General features: G+C 57.7%; 2 protein-coding genes across 8 annotated transcripts; one reads left to right on the plus strand and one right to left on the minus strand.

Moving 5' to 3' along the window:
• Positions 1-611: 611 nt before the first annotated feature.
• Positions 612-4,562, minus strand: ZNF503 (zinc finger protein 503). Its single transcript, XM_039235198.1, has 2 exons — positions 3,926-4,562; positions 612-3,186 (listed from the first exon to the last, which is right to left on the minus strand). Exons 1-2 carry the CDS (start codon positions 4,241-4,243, stop codon positions 1,558-1,560), a joined length of 1,947 nt encoding a protein of 648 aa, XP_039091129.1. The 5' UTR covers positions 4,244-4,562; the 3' UTR covers positions 612-1,557.
• Positions 4,563-4,584: 22 nt separating this feature from the next.
• On the plus strand, positions 4,585-11,822 carry LOC120233751 (putative uncharacterized protein encoded by ZNF503-AS2). Of its 7 annotated transcripts, none has more exons than XR_005528901.1 (3): positions 4,585-4,646; positions 4,910-5,071; positions 10,167-11,822. XR_005528901.1 is itself a non-coding variant. In XM_039235209.1 (2 exons), the coding sequence occupies exons 1-2, from the start codon at positions 7,076-7,078 to the stop codon at positions 10,461-10,463; spliced, it is 315 nt and encodes a 104-aa protein (XP_039091140.1). In that variant the 5' UTR covers positions 6,914-7,075; the 3' UTR covers positions 10,464-11,822. The 7 variants fall into 7 exon arrangements, 1 of the variants encoding a protein (XP_039091140.1); XR_005528902.1 differs by lacking the exon at positions 4,585-4,646 and adding an exon at positions 6,914-7,093 and having other exon boundaries at positions 4,712-5,071; XR_005528904.1 differs by lacking the exons at positions 4,585-4,646; positions 4,910-5,071 and adding exons at positions 5,591-5,681; positions 6,914-7,093.
• The last annotated feature ends 324 nt before the right edge of the window (positions 11,823-12,146 follow it).

Below are 12,146 nucleotides of genomic sequence, written 5' to 3' on the forward strand. Positions count from 1 at the left end.
CTGGGCCCCGGCACCCAGAAGGAGAGAAGGAGAGCGAGCTCACTTTCAACCGAGGGACCAGAAAATTCCGGCGCGCTCCCCCCAGGCCTGGGAAACAGGTTCCCAAGCGCTCACCGTCCCCGATCTACCTATCTATCCCGTCTGCCCGCCCGGGACAGGGACAGCGGGCAGTGGCCCGTCCCCGGGGCCAAGGCCTTGGGGAGAGTCCCGGACTGCGCCGCGCTCTGTACAAAACAAAAGCCAAATTCCCAAAAATCTCAAGAGAGAAATAATGATTTTAAAAATCATTTTTTTTCCTTTCACTTTTAACAAACCGCGCGCTGGGAGGAAAATTAAAAACTAAATGAGCGATTGCTCAGGACACTATCTTTACAAATTGTGAAATCCCCTGTTTAAAAATATTTTTCCCCAAGGCCAACCCCACGACTGGCCAGCCCTTTGCCTCTTCCTAAAAATCACAACAAAAACAATAGGAAATGCAGCCACGGTCCTGGGAAGTAGGAGCAGCCGTGAGGCCCAGGGAACCCACTGCGGCCGAAACTGGCATTCTCTTCCTTTCTCTTTCGCCAAAAAAAAATAAAAATAAAAATAAAAATAAAAATAAAAAAAGATAAGAAGAAGTAAAACCTTTTAATACATCAAATATACGGAATTTTAATCTTTAAAGCGATACATTGTCTATTATTTTAGTACATGACGTAAACCTTACTAGTCCCCTTCTCAGCGGGTGGACTTAAAAATTAAAAATAGTTGTGTTCCTTTTAAAGAACAAAATAAGGCAAATGAGGTTTTGGAATAGAATTGTTTTTCCTTTTTTTTTGTTTTCTTCCAGAATACATACAAAAAAATACCCATTCTCTTTCGATGGTATACACCTTAAAAATAATTGCAATTTGAAATCAGAGCTGACAAATTGTGACTTGTTTTGTTTTGTTTTTTCATTTTTTGTAACAAACATGCATGTAAATTTGTGTTTCAATCAGACATTAAATAAGAACGTACAATACAATAATAGCAATTTAAAGTAACATTAAAGAGAAGACCTCTAGTTCTGTGGCGGTTTTGTATTTATTTATAATCTACAAGGGACAGGAGGGTTTGTTTTCCACATTTTTACCCTCAAGATTAATTTTTTTAACCCCTCCTCCTTTTTACCTACGGAGATCAAACTAAATAATGCACTTTTGAACCACGGGTCCGCTTGGAGCTAACATAAATAAATACCAGTGTCCACCGATGCAGTCCTCAGATGAACACTTTCTCAATTAGTTTTTCCTTCTTTTTCTATAAAAAGTCAAATGATATTTTTTCAACTTTTATAAAGTTTGCGTGGCTGGGGAAATGAGAGGTGGAGGAAAGGGGAGTTTCCCACCGGGTCTCGGTCGCTGTTTTGGGTAGTTAGATACGGTATATATATATATATTTTTTTTCCTTTCCTGGCCCGGGTCATCCCCACGCGCGGGTGACAGTGGCCCCTGCCCTGTTCCCGCCCCTCCCTCGGCTCCTCCCTCCCCCCCCCAGCTCCTTTCTCTCCCTTGCTAACCCTCCCCACCGCCCTCACTGATACCCCAGTGCCGAGGCCGTGGTCAGTCTCTGTCCGTAGAGGGCGTAGGGGGAGTAGTAGGGTCCGGTGGCTGCGGGCACCGGCACGGGAGCGCCGGGTGTGGGCAGCGGGCTCTTGGAGTAGGGGTGGTAGCGGCTGCTGAGTCCCAGCGCATGGTGGGGGCTGCGCAGCGCCAGCGTCCCGGGACTGCCCGGGGCGCCCGACGTGGGGATGTGCATGTGGCAAGCCATGGCGGCCGCTGCGGCGCTGGCCAAAGACGAAGAGCTGGGGTAGCCCGACAGCAGTTTGTCTGTCCCGGGGAAGGCCGTATGGGTCCGCAAGTGGCTCAGCAGCTCTTCGGACGTGGCGAAGCGCTTGTCGCAGGGCCCGTTGGCCGACACCCAGTTGCAGATGTGGGGGAGCGGGTCGTTAGGGAGCATGAAGCCGTAGGGGTAGAGGGGGTGGCCTGCCAGGGAGGGCGGCGTGGCGCCGGCAGCGGCGGCAGCTGTTAGCGAAGAGTGCACACCGTGCAGCGGGTGCGTAGGGTACACCAGCGGGTATCCGGACTTGAGCGCCGCGGCCGCCGCGGCCGGATCGTGAGCGCACGAAGCGCTGGCTGCCGCCGCCCCTGCCAGGTGGCTGGCGCAATGGTAGCTGAGGCAGTACGGGTCCCGGCACAAACTGGCTGTCATCACGGATGGCGGCGACGCCCCGGCCAAGGGGCTGGAGCCCGCCGGCTTACTGCAGCCCAGAGAGCCCGCCGCGGCTGCCGCCAGCTGCGCCCCCACCAGGCTGCCCGGCTTGGTGGGGTCAAGCGCCACGCCGTGTGGCAGGAATTGGGGCGGGTAGCCAGCGTAGGCCCCGGCGAGGCTGCCTGGATAGGTCATGCCCGCGGGAGGCAGAGGGAACACTGTCTGGCCCGGCTTGTAGGGCGATACCGGAGCCACCAGCCCAGAGCCCAGCACTGAGGACGAGGTGGGCGCGCTGGGGCCCGAGCCGGAGCTGGAGCCCGAAGAACCACCGCAGTCTGAGCCTAGAGCCTTGCCCCCGGGGCCCCCATCTGGGTGCTGGTTTACGTCCACATTAATCCCTCCGCCGCAGCTAATCCGGCCATGCGCCAACCCTGTGGGTCCCCCTTCGGCGGAGGCGCCCCCGGAACCCTTGCCGCCGCCGCCGCCCGCGTCGGGGTCCTTCTTGTCGTCCTTGCCCTCCGGGCCGCCCCCGGCCGAAGGCAGCATGCCTCCTGGCGAGCAGGCCGAGGCGCTGGAGCTTGGGCTGCCTGTCCTGGGTGTGAATGGCTGGCAGGTGGCGCTCGGTACCCGGAATCCAGACTTTTCTGCTGAAACCCCCCCGCCGCCGCCCCCGCCACCACCGCCTCCGCCGCCGCCGCCTCCCGGCTCCTTCTTATCCGAGCCGGGTTTGGAGTACGGCTTGAAACTCGACTTGTCCTCCACGCCGATGTCGCTCAGCTTGAGGGGGCCCGACTTTGCGTCCTTGTCGCCCCCGGTGCCGCTGCCGGCACCGCCCGCGCCGCCCCCGTTGGAGGCGACAGAGGAGAGTTTGGAAGAGGGCGAGGGGTCGGGCTTCCCGATCTGCGAGCATGTTTGCGCCAACAGCGCCAGCGGGCTCTTCTTGGCATCAAGCTGCGGGGTCAGACGTGAGGTTGGGGGGTGGCACAAAGAGAAAGAAGGGGAAACCCTTTAGAATCCTGGCTTCTAGGGTTCAAATGCCCTTCCATAAACTGCCAGTTAAGATCCTCCCAGCCAGGCGCAATCCTAGGCTGCACCCCCACACCCCTCAGCAGACACACACACACTCGCCCTTGAGAAAGGACCCCCCCCCCCCGCCAAATCAGGGTATATTCTGCCTTCTATAAGCGCCAACTGTATTTTTTAAAATACTCGGAAATGTTTCGGTTTCTGATTCCTAGACCCAAAACTATACCTCTCCCCCCCATACACACACACACACACACACACACCTATTTATTCAGAGTAAGGGCTCAGACAGTTGGCGCCTTAGAGGCTGTGTACAAATATCAGCTTTTGGGGACCCTTAAGACTGCGACTTTGGAACGGCATTTCGGACTTCCGCCTGTCTTCCAGACGGAAAGTGAGGGGGCCTGAGTCAGGGTAGAGGCTTTAATACCAAAGGGAGAAATAAGTTTTAGCTGCTTTGTCCCTTAGCATTCACACCCCATTCTACCTCTTCCCCCGTTTCTGCCCTAGTTTTAAGGTGCGGGAGCACTATGTGCTCTCCCCAATCCCGGAACTGAATCACTCTGAACCCCCTATCCCCACCCCCAGATCCCGAGAGAAAGAAATCCCGTGAAGCGGCAGCCAGGGTGGTGGTCTCAGCGCTATCCGGGGAGAGGGTCCTTACCTCGATGGGGCTGACGGGAGTGGAAGGCAGGGGCTGCAGGTACTCCGGGTGCAAAATGTGGCCAGTCCGTGCCGTCAGCATCTTCAGCACCTTGATGGGCAGGCGGTTAGCCTGGCGGAGAGGGTCAGAGGGGGGCACAGCGTGCACAAAAGGCTTGGTGCTGCCGGCCGGGGACGAGCCTTGGCCGGGGCCAGAGCTATTTCCAGAGAGCGCGCTGGTCCAGGCAGGGTCCGCACTGCCGCCGCCGCCGCCGCCGCCGCCGCCGCCGCCGCTGTGCTTACTGCTTCTTAGGGCAGAAAGCGAGGGCGCTGTGCTCATGACCCACCCGCACGCATGGGAGCAGCGGGGGGCGGGCTCCGGGCTGCGCGCTCGCCCCGAGAGCAGAAGCAGGAGGAGGAGGAGCTGGCGCGGCGGCCACCGGCACCCAGCGCGCCTTCTCGGCGCCTGGAGCCAGAAGCGAATAATCCTGGGTGGCCCGCAGCAGTGCCGTGGCCGAGCGGGAGGAGCCGGCCGGACTGTGGGAGTGCCCGGTGGCTCGCCGTGTCCGCCTCGGGCTATGCCCCCGCGCTGCGCGCTCGCGACCCGGCGCTGGCGCTGCGCTTGGCGATGTGAGCCGCTGCCTGTCCAGCCGGGGCTCTGGCGAGGAAACTCACTTCAAAAGCAGCTGCACCGAGGGGGAGATTAAAGCCTTTGCCGCCTTCCAATCAAATGGGAGCCCGAGGTGATTGGAGGGTCAAGGGGATGTGACGCGTCCCGCGCCGCCGCCGCAGCCGCCAGGACTCTCAGCGCTGGTTTTAATGGGCAGCTCCTTCTTCACCGCTCCCCTCCCGCGTGTCCCCCCCCCCCTCGATTTCGTTCGGAGGACGACCTGGACATTTATTCTGCGTTTGCTGTCTGCCGCCTCCCTCTATTTTTTCTACCTCGTCGTCCTTCTTTTTCCTGGCTAGAAAATAAACTGAAACCTTTTTTTTTTTTTTTTTGCAGGAGGGTGCGTAAGAGGAACAGATTGAGGGGGTGTCCAGAAGGAGCAACGGCGGGAGTCTGGACAACAGCTGGACTGTCAACTCCAGGGGCGCACAGGGGACCCACACACCAAATATTTTATCTCGCTCAGTAACTGAAATCTGTCGCGGCGCGGCCGCCTGGGTAAGGAAAGGTGGGGAGCGGGTGACGGAAGAAGTCCGCCCGCCCGCTCTGGTTTCCCGAGATTCGGCAGCAGAGAAACCAGAAGCTAGGTGGGCAGCGGAGGCGGCGGCGGCTCGTCTCCGGGCTGCGCGCGGGGCTCCCAGCCCTTCCCGGCCACGTGACGCCCGGGGACAAGCAGATTGGGGGAGGAGCGGGGGTCACATGTTTCCTCTGTTTCACACTCCGTCCCCCCTCCCCATTCTTACTCTCCCCTGCTACCCTCGCTTCTCCTCTCTCCCCCTCTCCTCAGTTCTTTGGGCATCTCCACCCCTCCATCAATTGTCAATGTTCCTCGACCGCAATCAATCAGTTATTTGTCAGCTCTTGTCAATCCGCCTGTGATTTATGTCAGCTTTTGTTGCTGATTACAAGGCGGGTGCGACTTGAAGGGGAAAAAGGGAGAGGGAGAGAGAGATGGAGAGTAAGGAAGAGACCAAGGGGGAAACCAACGGAGGGGGAAGGAGGGACAGCCTCCTGGGATGGGGTGGGGGCGGCTCTAAGAAAAAGAATGAAAGAGAGGAAAAGAGGCTCTCGGTGTCAGGAAAATGAATAGTGAGGGTAAAGTGCGCAGGTGAGCCCAGGGCGCTAAGAGGGTTGCACAGGCCTGGGGTGTGCGCTTAGCCCCCCTCGGTGTGGAAGAAAGATACACCTTTCTACCTCTGGGACTTGAGTCTGTTGGGGCCGCGGAGGGAGGAGCTGCCCCGGGTACCCGAGGCGGGAGGCGCCGACGTCTAAGAAGGGAGATATTTTTGTCCCCCGGAGAGTCCCTCGGGAGCGTGAGGATGCCAGCCTGCCAGCCTGCCGCGGAGTCCGCCTTTCGTAGTGCCCCGACCCGAAACTCAGACTTCTTTCTAAGAGCCACGCCACCAATGTAACTTTGAGTCCCGGAGGTCAATGGTGGGGTACCTCCTCCCGGTCTTCATTCTTTTACTTCCCTTCGGATCGTAGCTAGAGCTGAGAGGTTTCGAGGAGGCCTGTCCGTGGGTGTCGGGTGGAGAAACGTCTCAAACTGATTCAGGCCCTGTCCCCAATCCTCTGCCACCCCGCGGTATCCCCGCAGGTTTGGTAGCCAGAGTTCCGAATAGATAGGAACGCCGAGCGGGGACTGACCTGCGTTGGGGAAGCGGAGGGAAGGAGCGAGACAGGGAGGGGCCGGCTGCCCGTAGGAACGGGGGTCTTCCAGGGAAGCGGAGCGGGACTGCCGCGTTCCCCTCGATTTGCACTGTCACTCGGGCGATTTGGAAGGAAGAGGGGAGGCGCTGTGCGTGCCTCTGTGTACCTGGAGCTGGGTGCACAAGTCTGTGTGCACGTCTGTGCCGCCGTGTGAGTTGTCAGGGCTGTGGGAGCGTCCGGAGCGAGTTCGGGGGTCGCCTCCAGAAACTCGCAGAAACTGGAAGGGGGCGAGAGGAAGGCACATCTCCTTCCTCAGAAGGACTTGGACGACTTTGAATCTCCCCTCCCCCACTTTTCCGCCCTGGCTCTTCTTTTGTTGTCAAGTCCTTTGATAAATGGTGGGGCAGGGAGAGCGGGGAGCCAGGAACCCGTCTCTACCCGCGCGGGGGGCAAGGGCCGGGTCTGGAGACCCGTTTTCCACCGGCGCTGAGCTCCAAACCGCGGGGGTCGGGTCTGGGACCTGCCCTCCGCAGACTCGCCCTCTCCTGTCTCACCACCCCATTCCCTTCTCTCCCTTTTTTGTCTCTCTCCCACTTTACACAGGTACCGAGAACTTTCTGGGGGTGAGTTTTAGAATTCTCTCGTAGGCATTCTTTTTCTGCGTTTTAATCTTATCTCTTGATTCTTTAGGTTGGTAAACTTCATGGGATTGTAACTTGACTAAAGATAATTAGGAGAAGAGCGAAGTGAGGCGGCGTGTTTTTTGGGCTGTTGTTTGTCGATGTGTGTATGTGTGCGTGTGTGTAGCTGTAAGAACACACCTGCGTTCAAGGAGATTTGGAGTGTCTGCCTATGCGACAACTGAGGAAGGTGAGTCCGTGAGATGGTGACGAGGCTACACGCGAGGTTGTGAAGGTTGTCTGGATCATCTTTGGGGGGGTGAGTCCCAGGTGCCCGTTTCTGAGGGCGGGACAGTCCCAAGCTGTCTATACAGGGCAGCGCGTGGGGGAGGCCGCTTGTAACCAGCGGGTGTGTTAGTGTCTGTCTGCATCAGTGAGTGCTTTGCTGTCGAGGTGTCGCCCGGATCAACTGTAGAGCTCCCAGCTTCACTAGCCCCGCGGTGGGCTGCGCGTCGACGCAGCCTCCTTGTGAAGCTCGGACATTGAGTGCTGGGGGCGGCGGCCAGACCTGGAGGTGACCGCGGGCGTCCTCTCCGTCCCTGGTTGTCTCCAGACTCAGTCCTGTCCCTCTCCCGGAATTCCAGCAGCTTTTTCTTTGCCCTGGGCGATTCAGGGGCGGCAATCCCAGCCCTAAAACCTCGGGGAGCCAGAGAGTGGGCCCCGCGTGCCCCCAAATGGGCGTGCCACGGTGTGGCCGCACACGATCGCAGGCCTGCGGCGAGCCGCGCGCGCGCGGGTCGTGGTCCGCGTGCGTTCGCTCTTCGCAAACCCAACTCTGAAGGTCCGAGCGCACGGGGGCGCCTGGGGGCCTGCGCGCCCTGGGCTTTTGGGAGGCTCCGGCATCCGAGCCTGCGCGTCTCGCAGGGGAGGCCAAATCCCTGAAGGCCTTGCAGGCTTTGCGGGTGGGGGAGTTATTAAATACTCCGCGCTAGGCCTAAAGCCTCCAACCCCAAGCGGCGGTTGGCGTGGATGTCCTGTGGATTTTATTTGCACACAGTGTAAATGATTTGTTTTCTCTAAAAAAGGAATGGGCATGGCAGATATTTGAGGAGGGGGTGGGAGGGGATGGAAGGCGAGAGAGCTGAGGAAAAAAGTTTGAAAATGCCTTGAACTATTCACTGTCGAGATGGCTAATCAGTATTGAGGCCGGAGGGCAGGCGGGCCGCCTTTCACCGCCGCTTCCCTTTCATCTCGGGCTCGGCGGAGGCGCTCAATTAAAAGCCTATCAGTTTGTAAGTAAATCAACGCCTATCAGAGTTGTCACATCAAACAAAACGATTATTATTGCAGCCCGCCTCCCCTATTAATCTCCCTCGAAGATAATCCGCCTGACAGGTCAGGCCCGGCGAGCTGGAAAGCCTGGCCCAGAGCGCCCAAACAGTCCGGGACTGGCGCGCGCCCCTGGGGGCCTCCCCACCCCTGGTCCCGCCCCGCCTTGTGGTCCCCAGGAAGGGGGAAGAGATGGAGCAGGCGGAGGCCGCTGGACCTAGGCCCGCCTCTCCGACTGGAAGCGGGGCCCAGATTCGCAGGGTTGGTGGGGGACCTTCTCGCGAAGCCCTCACCTCTTCTCGGGCCTGCGGTGGCACCGGGCCCGCCGGAGTCACGGTCTGGCCTGGTCTTGGTCCCGGGGCCTGGCCAAGGCCTGTAACTCTTTTCGGCTCGCCTCTCCTGGCTTTTTCTCCTCTATTCCCTTTTTTGTTTCCTCACACGCTTCTTTCTAGACTCCATAACCTTTTTATTCTTTTCTCCCCTCTTCCTTTCCTCCTTTTCCTACTTGACAGGGAATATTTCCTATTCTCTCTCACTCCTCTCCATATACAGTATATACCACTTCGGCTCAATCACACTCTGGGAAGCAAGGCATTCTCAGCGCCCGGGTTTGTTTGTTTTTTTTCCCCTCTGCGGCAGGGCTTCCTCAGGAGTGTGTGCAATTCCCAGGAACTCCTGACAGAGTCCTGCCTAATTTCTCCCCAAGCAGGGGCTCTCAGAAGCTCTGCCCCTGTGCCAGGGTGCGTTTGAAGGGCTGAGGGAAAAAAAAAAAAAAAAAAAAAAAAGACCAGGGTAGCAGGGTAGTGTGACGGTTGGACGCTTGCAAGCGCCCAATTCTGGAATTAATATTTGACCTTGGAATTTCATAGCTGCAACGTCGCCCACCCCGCTCCTGGCGTTCTTGGGCTTTGCAAATATACCGAGGAGACCCTAGGGGCATCTGGGCCTCAGTGCTGAGTTTGTGAGGGGATGCCTAACACTTAATAAGTAAATGCAGCCAGTCACTCCCATGGCTTTAAACTGGCCCTCCCCAGGCCGCGTGGGGCCCGGATTCCGCCTGGACGCGAAATCGTGGCCTTCTCCGGTGTCCTCCGGCTTTGCACTTTGGGACTTGGAACCAAGCGCGACCCGCCTTTTACGCGCTCCTGCTCCAAATCGATAGGCCCAAATGGCCACGGCCTGAGCCTGGTGGAGCCACGATTGAGGGGCCGTTGAAGTGGCTAAGGGGTAAATGTCTACCGGCAGGACCCCAGGTCCTTCTATCGTAAATGCCAGGTTCAGCGCCTAGTGATGTCTCTCTCTCCGAGCGTGTATCCCGGAGAACCCCGGAGGCAAGACAGTATTGGCCATTCGGGCTGAGCCACTCTGAGCAGTCACGCCAGGGTCCGAGGTTTCCATTGGGGCCCACCTCAGTGTGCTCGATCCAGCACTTCAGGACCTGTGGCTCCCACCTCGGGTTTCCAAAAGCCCCCCTAAGTTGTGTACACCTTCCACAGCCAACCTGGAATAATATTTATTTCCATACTCGGAAATATTGTAGCGATGCAGTTATTCAGTTATCTGTGTGCCCGCTCTTCTTCAATGTATTTATTTCACTTCTTCCACGCCGCAGATATTTAAAGAAGTACACATACTGCACCCCTCAACATAGCAGAACTCACTCTGGATATAGGAAATATTCACTGGTTGGTTATTTGGACATAAGGCTATCTGGAGCCCGAATTACACTCAAGCAGGAGCTGTAAAAAAAAACAAACAAAAAAAAAAAACACTTGCTCTAGAATTTTTTCAACTTGACTGTGTGTGCACACACCAAGAATCTAATAATATTTTATACCCCTCTGTAGATCTAAATATTCAAACGTTAGGTTACATGCCTTGAAACCGGAAGCGATCTTCCGTTCACACTGGACCTGGCGCTGTTTGTATAATATTCATCTCCCTGCACTTAGACATGAATCTTGATCTAATAAATTCAACCTTGTCATTTTTAGAATCGACGGGATTTCTCTGCGGTTTGCGCTCACTACAGCCGAATAAATTCAGCTCTCAGGCATGCACCAGGAAACGGCTCCCGGTTCGAGTGTACGCAGATGCATCGGCCCAGCGCGGGACTCGGGGTGGCTCCCGGTGATCACGCGGCTGCGCTGGACTATCAACGCTCTGAGGCCGGGAGCTGCCCCTCGTTTCCCGGCAGGCCAGGCAGCGCCCCCAACCCTGGTGGTGCTTCGGGGCTAGCCTGGCCGAGTCCGCCCACGGCGAAAACTGAAAGCAAATTTCGCGGCAAATGAAGCCCGAACTTTCTTCGAAGCAAGTTTGCCACAATGATTCGGTGGTGATTTAGGGAGGACTGCGCGCTGGTAAGTGCGCGCGCAAGGTGTGGGCGGTGGGCAAAGGCGGCTTGCGGCAGCCGAGCCTGGCCCGAGGCGAATAGCTAGGAAAGGCGCCTCCCCTTCCTATTTCTCGCCAACTCCTCGGCCCCTGTCCGTAAGAATAGTTTCCAAGGTGTCCCGGACGCCCAGGATGTGTTAGGGCGGATCGTACCAGGGAGAAGGAAGCTTTGTAAAAGTTGCGGAAAGAGCATCCGCCAAGCAAGGCTCAAGGAAGCTTGAAAACAGCTCGCCTTCCCCGGAGAATGCCCAGACATCGGCTTGGGAACCCCCCAGCCCAGTCCTCTCCCCTCACCTCGAACCCGCACGTAAATAACCTCTCGCAGCCTGCGCTGGAAACTTAAGCGCGGCGCTGCGGTTAGCGGGCGAGGCCCCGGTGTTGAGCGGGCCCGCAACGCAGTTCCCGGCGGGCTCAGCCCTAGCCCCTAAAAGAGGCTTGCACTGAGGTGAGAGGACGAGTTTGACTTCAGCTGTCGTTCGGCTGCCTGGACCTTCACCACCGATCTCCCAACTCCCCGGAGCGGGCGCTTCCCCCCTGGGAGCGGAGGCCTTGGGGGGCTGGTGAGGGCGCACAGTGCGCGCGCGGGCCGGCGCAGGGGTGGGGGGTGGCTGCCGTTCTCTCAGCCCGGCCTGTCGCCGGCCCGGCCGCGGCGGGTGAGTGATGAGGGCAGAGAAGGGCGCCCATAAATCGCGGGTGTCAGGGCGAAAAACTCTCTTTATTGTCTGAGTGATGGATGGGCCCGGGGACGAGACACCAAATACTTCGTATCGCCTTTAAATGGGAACACATTTTCCGCGGCCATAATTCATGTTTTTTAAATAGAAAGTTTGAAATGTTGCCTATATTTCACCGGCCCTGACATATTTATGAATCGCTCCCTGCATGCAAATATCATTATTTAAAGCGCCGGGGAGAGCTGGGGGGGGGGGAGGGGAGGAGGCATGGCCCCCTCGGCGTGGGGTTGGTGAACCGGGAAAATGCGAAGGAGAGGGGGGGGCCTCTCCCTAAAGTGCGGACAATGAGGCGCAGGGGGGAAAAGCCGTATCCGGAAGCCGAACACACCGGGGGCCTCCCCTCCAGCCGCTGGACCCAGCACTGCAGCTCCGGGAAGTTTGCGCCGCTCGGGACCGAGGACAGACCCCCGCCTCCTGCAGGGAGACCCGGGGCATTTTGCTTCCCTCTTCGAGGCCCGGATCCGAGCCAAAGCCACTTTTTGCAAGAAGGAAAAAAAACATACAAATAAAAGAATTTAACGCAAATAACAACAACCAAACACGTTTCGTGTTCTTTGCATTTGCATTGATTTTATTGATTTTCATTCTGCAAACCTCAGATTGTGTGCGCCCGGGAGGAGCGACTGTCAGACCCCAGTCGCCGCAGGGAGTGGGTGGGGGATAACCCTCCGGAGCTGCAGCCCGGACCCAACCAGCTCACCACTTTCCAGGCACTACAGAGCCTGCGCAAGACGCGGGGATACAAATGAGCCGGCTCTCAAGCTCTGGGGGCTTCAGTCCCGCCCCCTCTGCTTCCCCAGTACAATGTAGCGCTCCTGGGGTCCGCGTCTGCCCACCCGGAGCCCCACT

The sequence above is a fragment of the Hyaena hyaena genome, unplaced genomic scaffold (assembly GCF_003009895.1).
Source record: "Hyaena hyaena isolate Hyena2069 unplaced genomic scaffold, ASM300989v1 scaffold_97, whole genome shotgun sequence".
NCBI classification, from domain to species: Eukaryota; Metazoa; Chordata; class Mammalia; order Carnivora; family Hyaenidae; genus Hyaena; species Hyaena hyaena.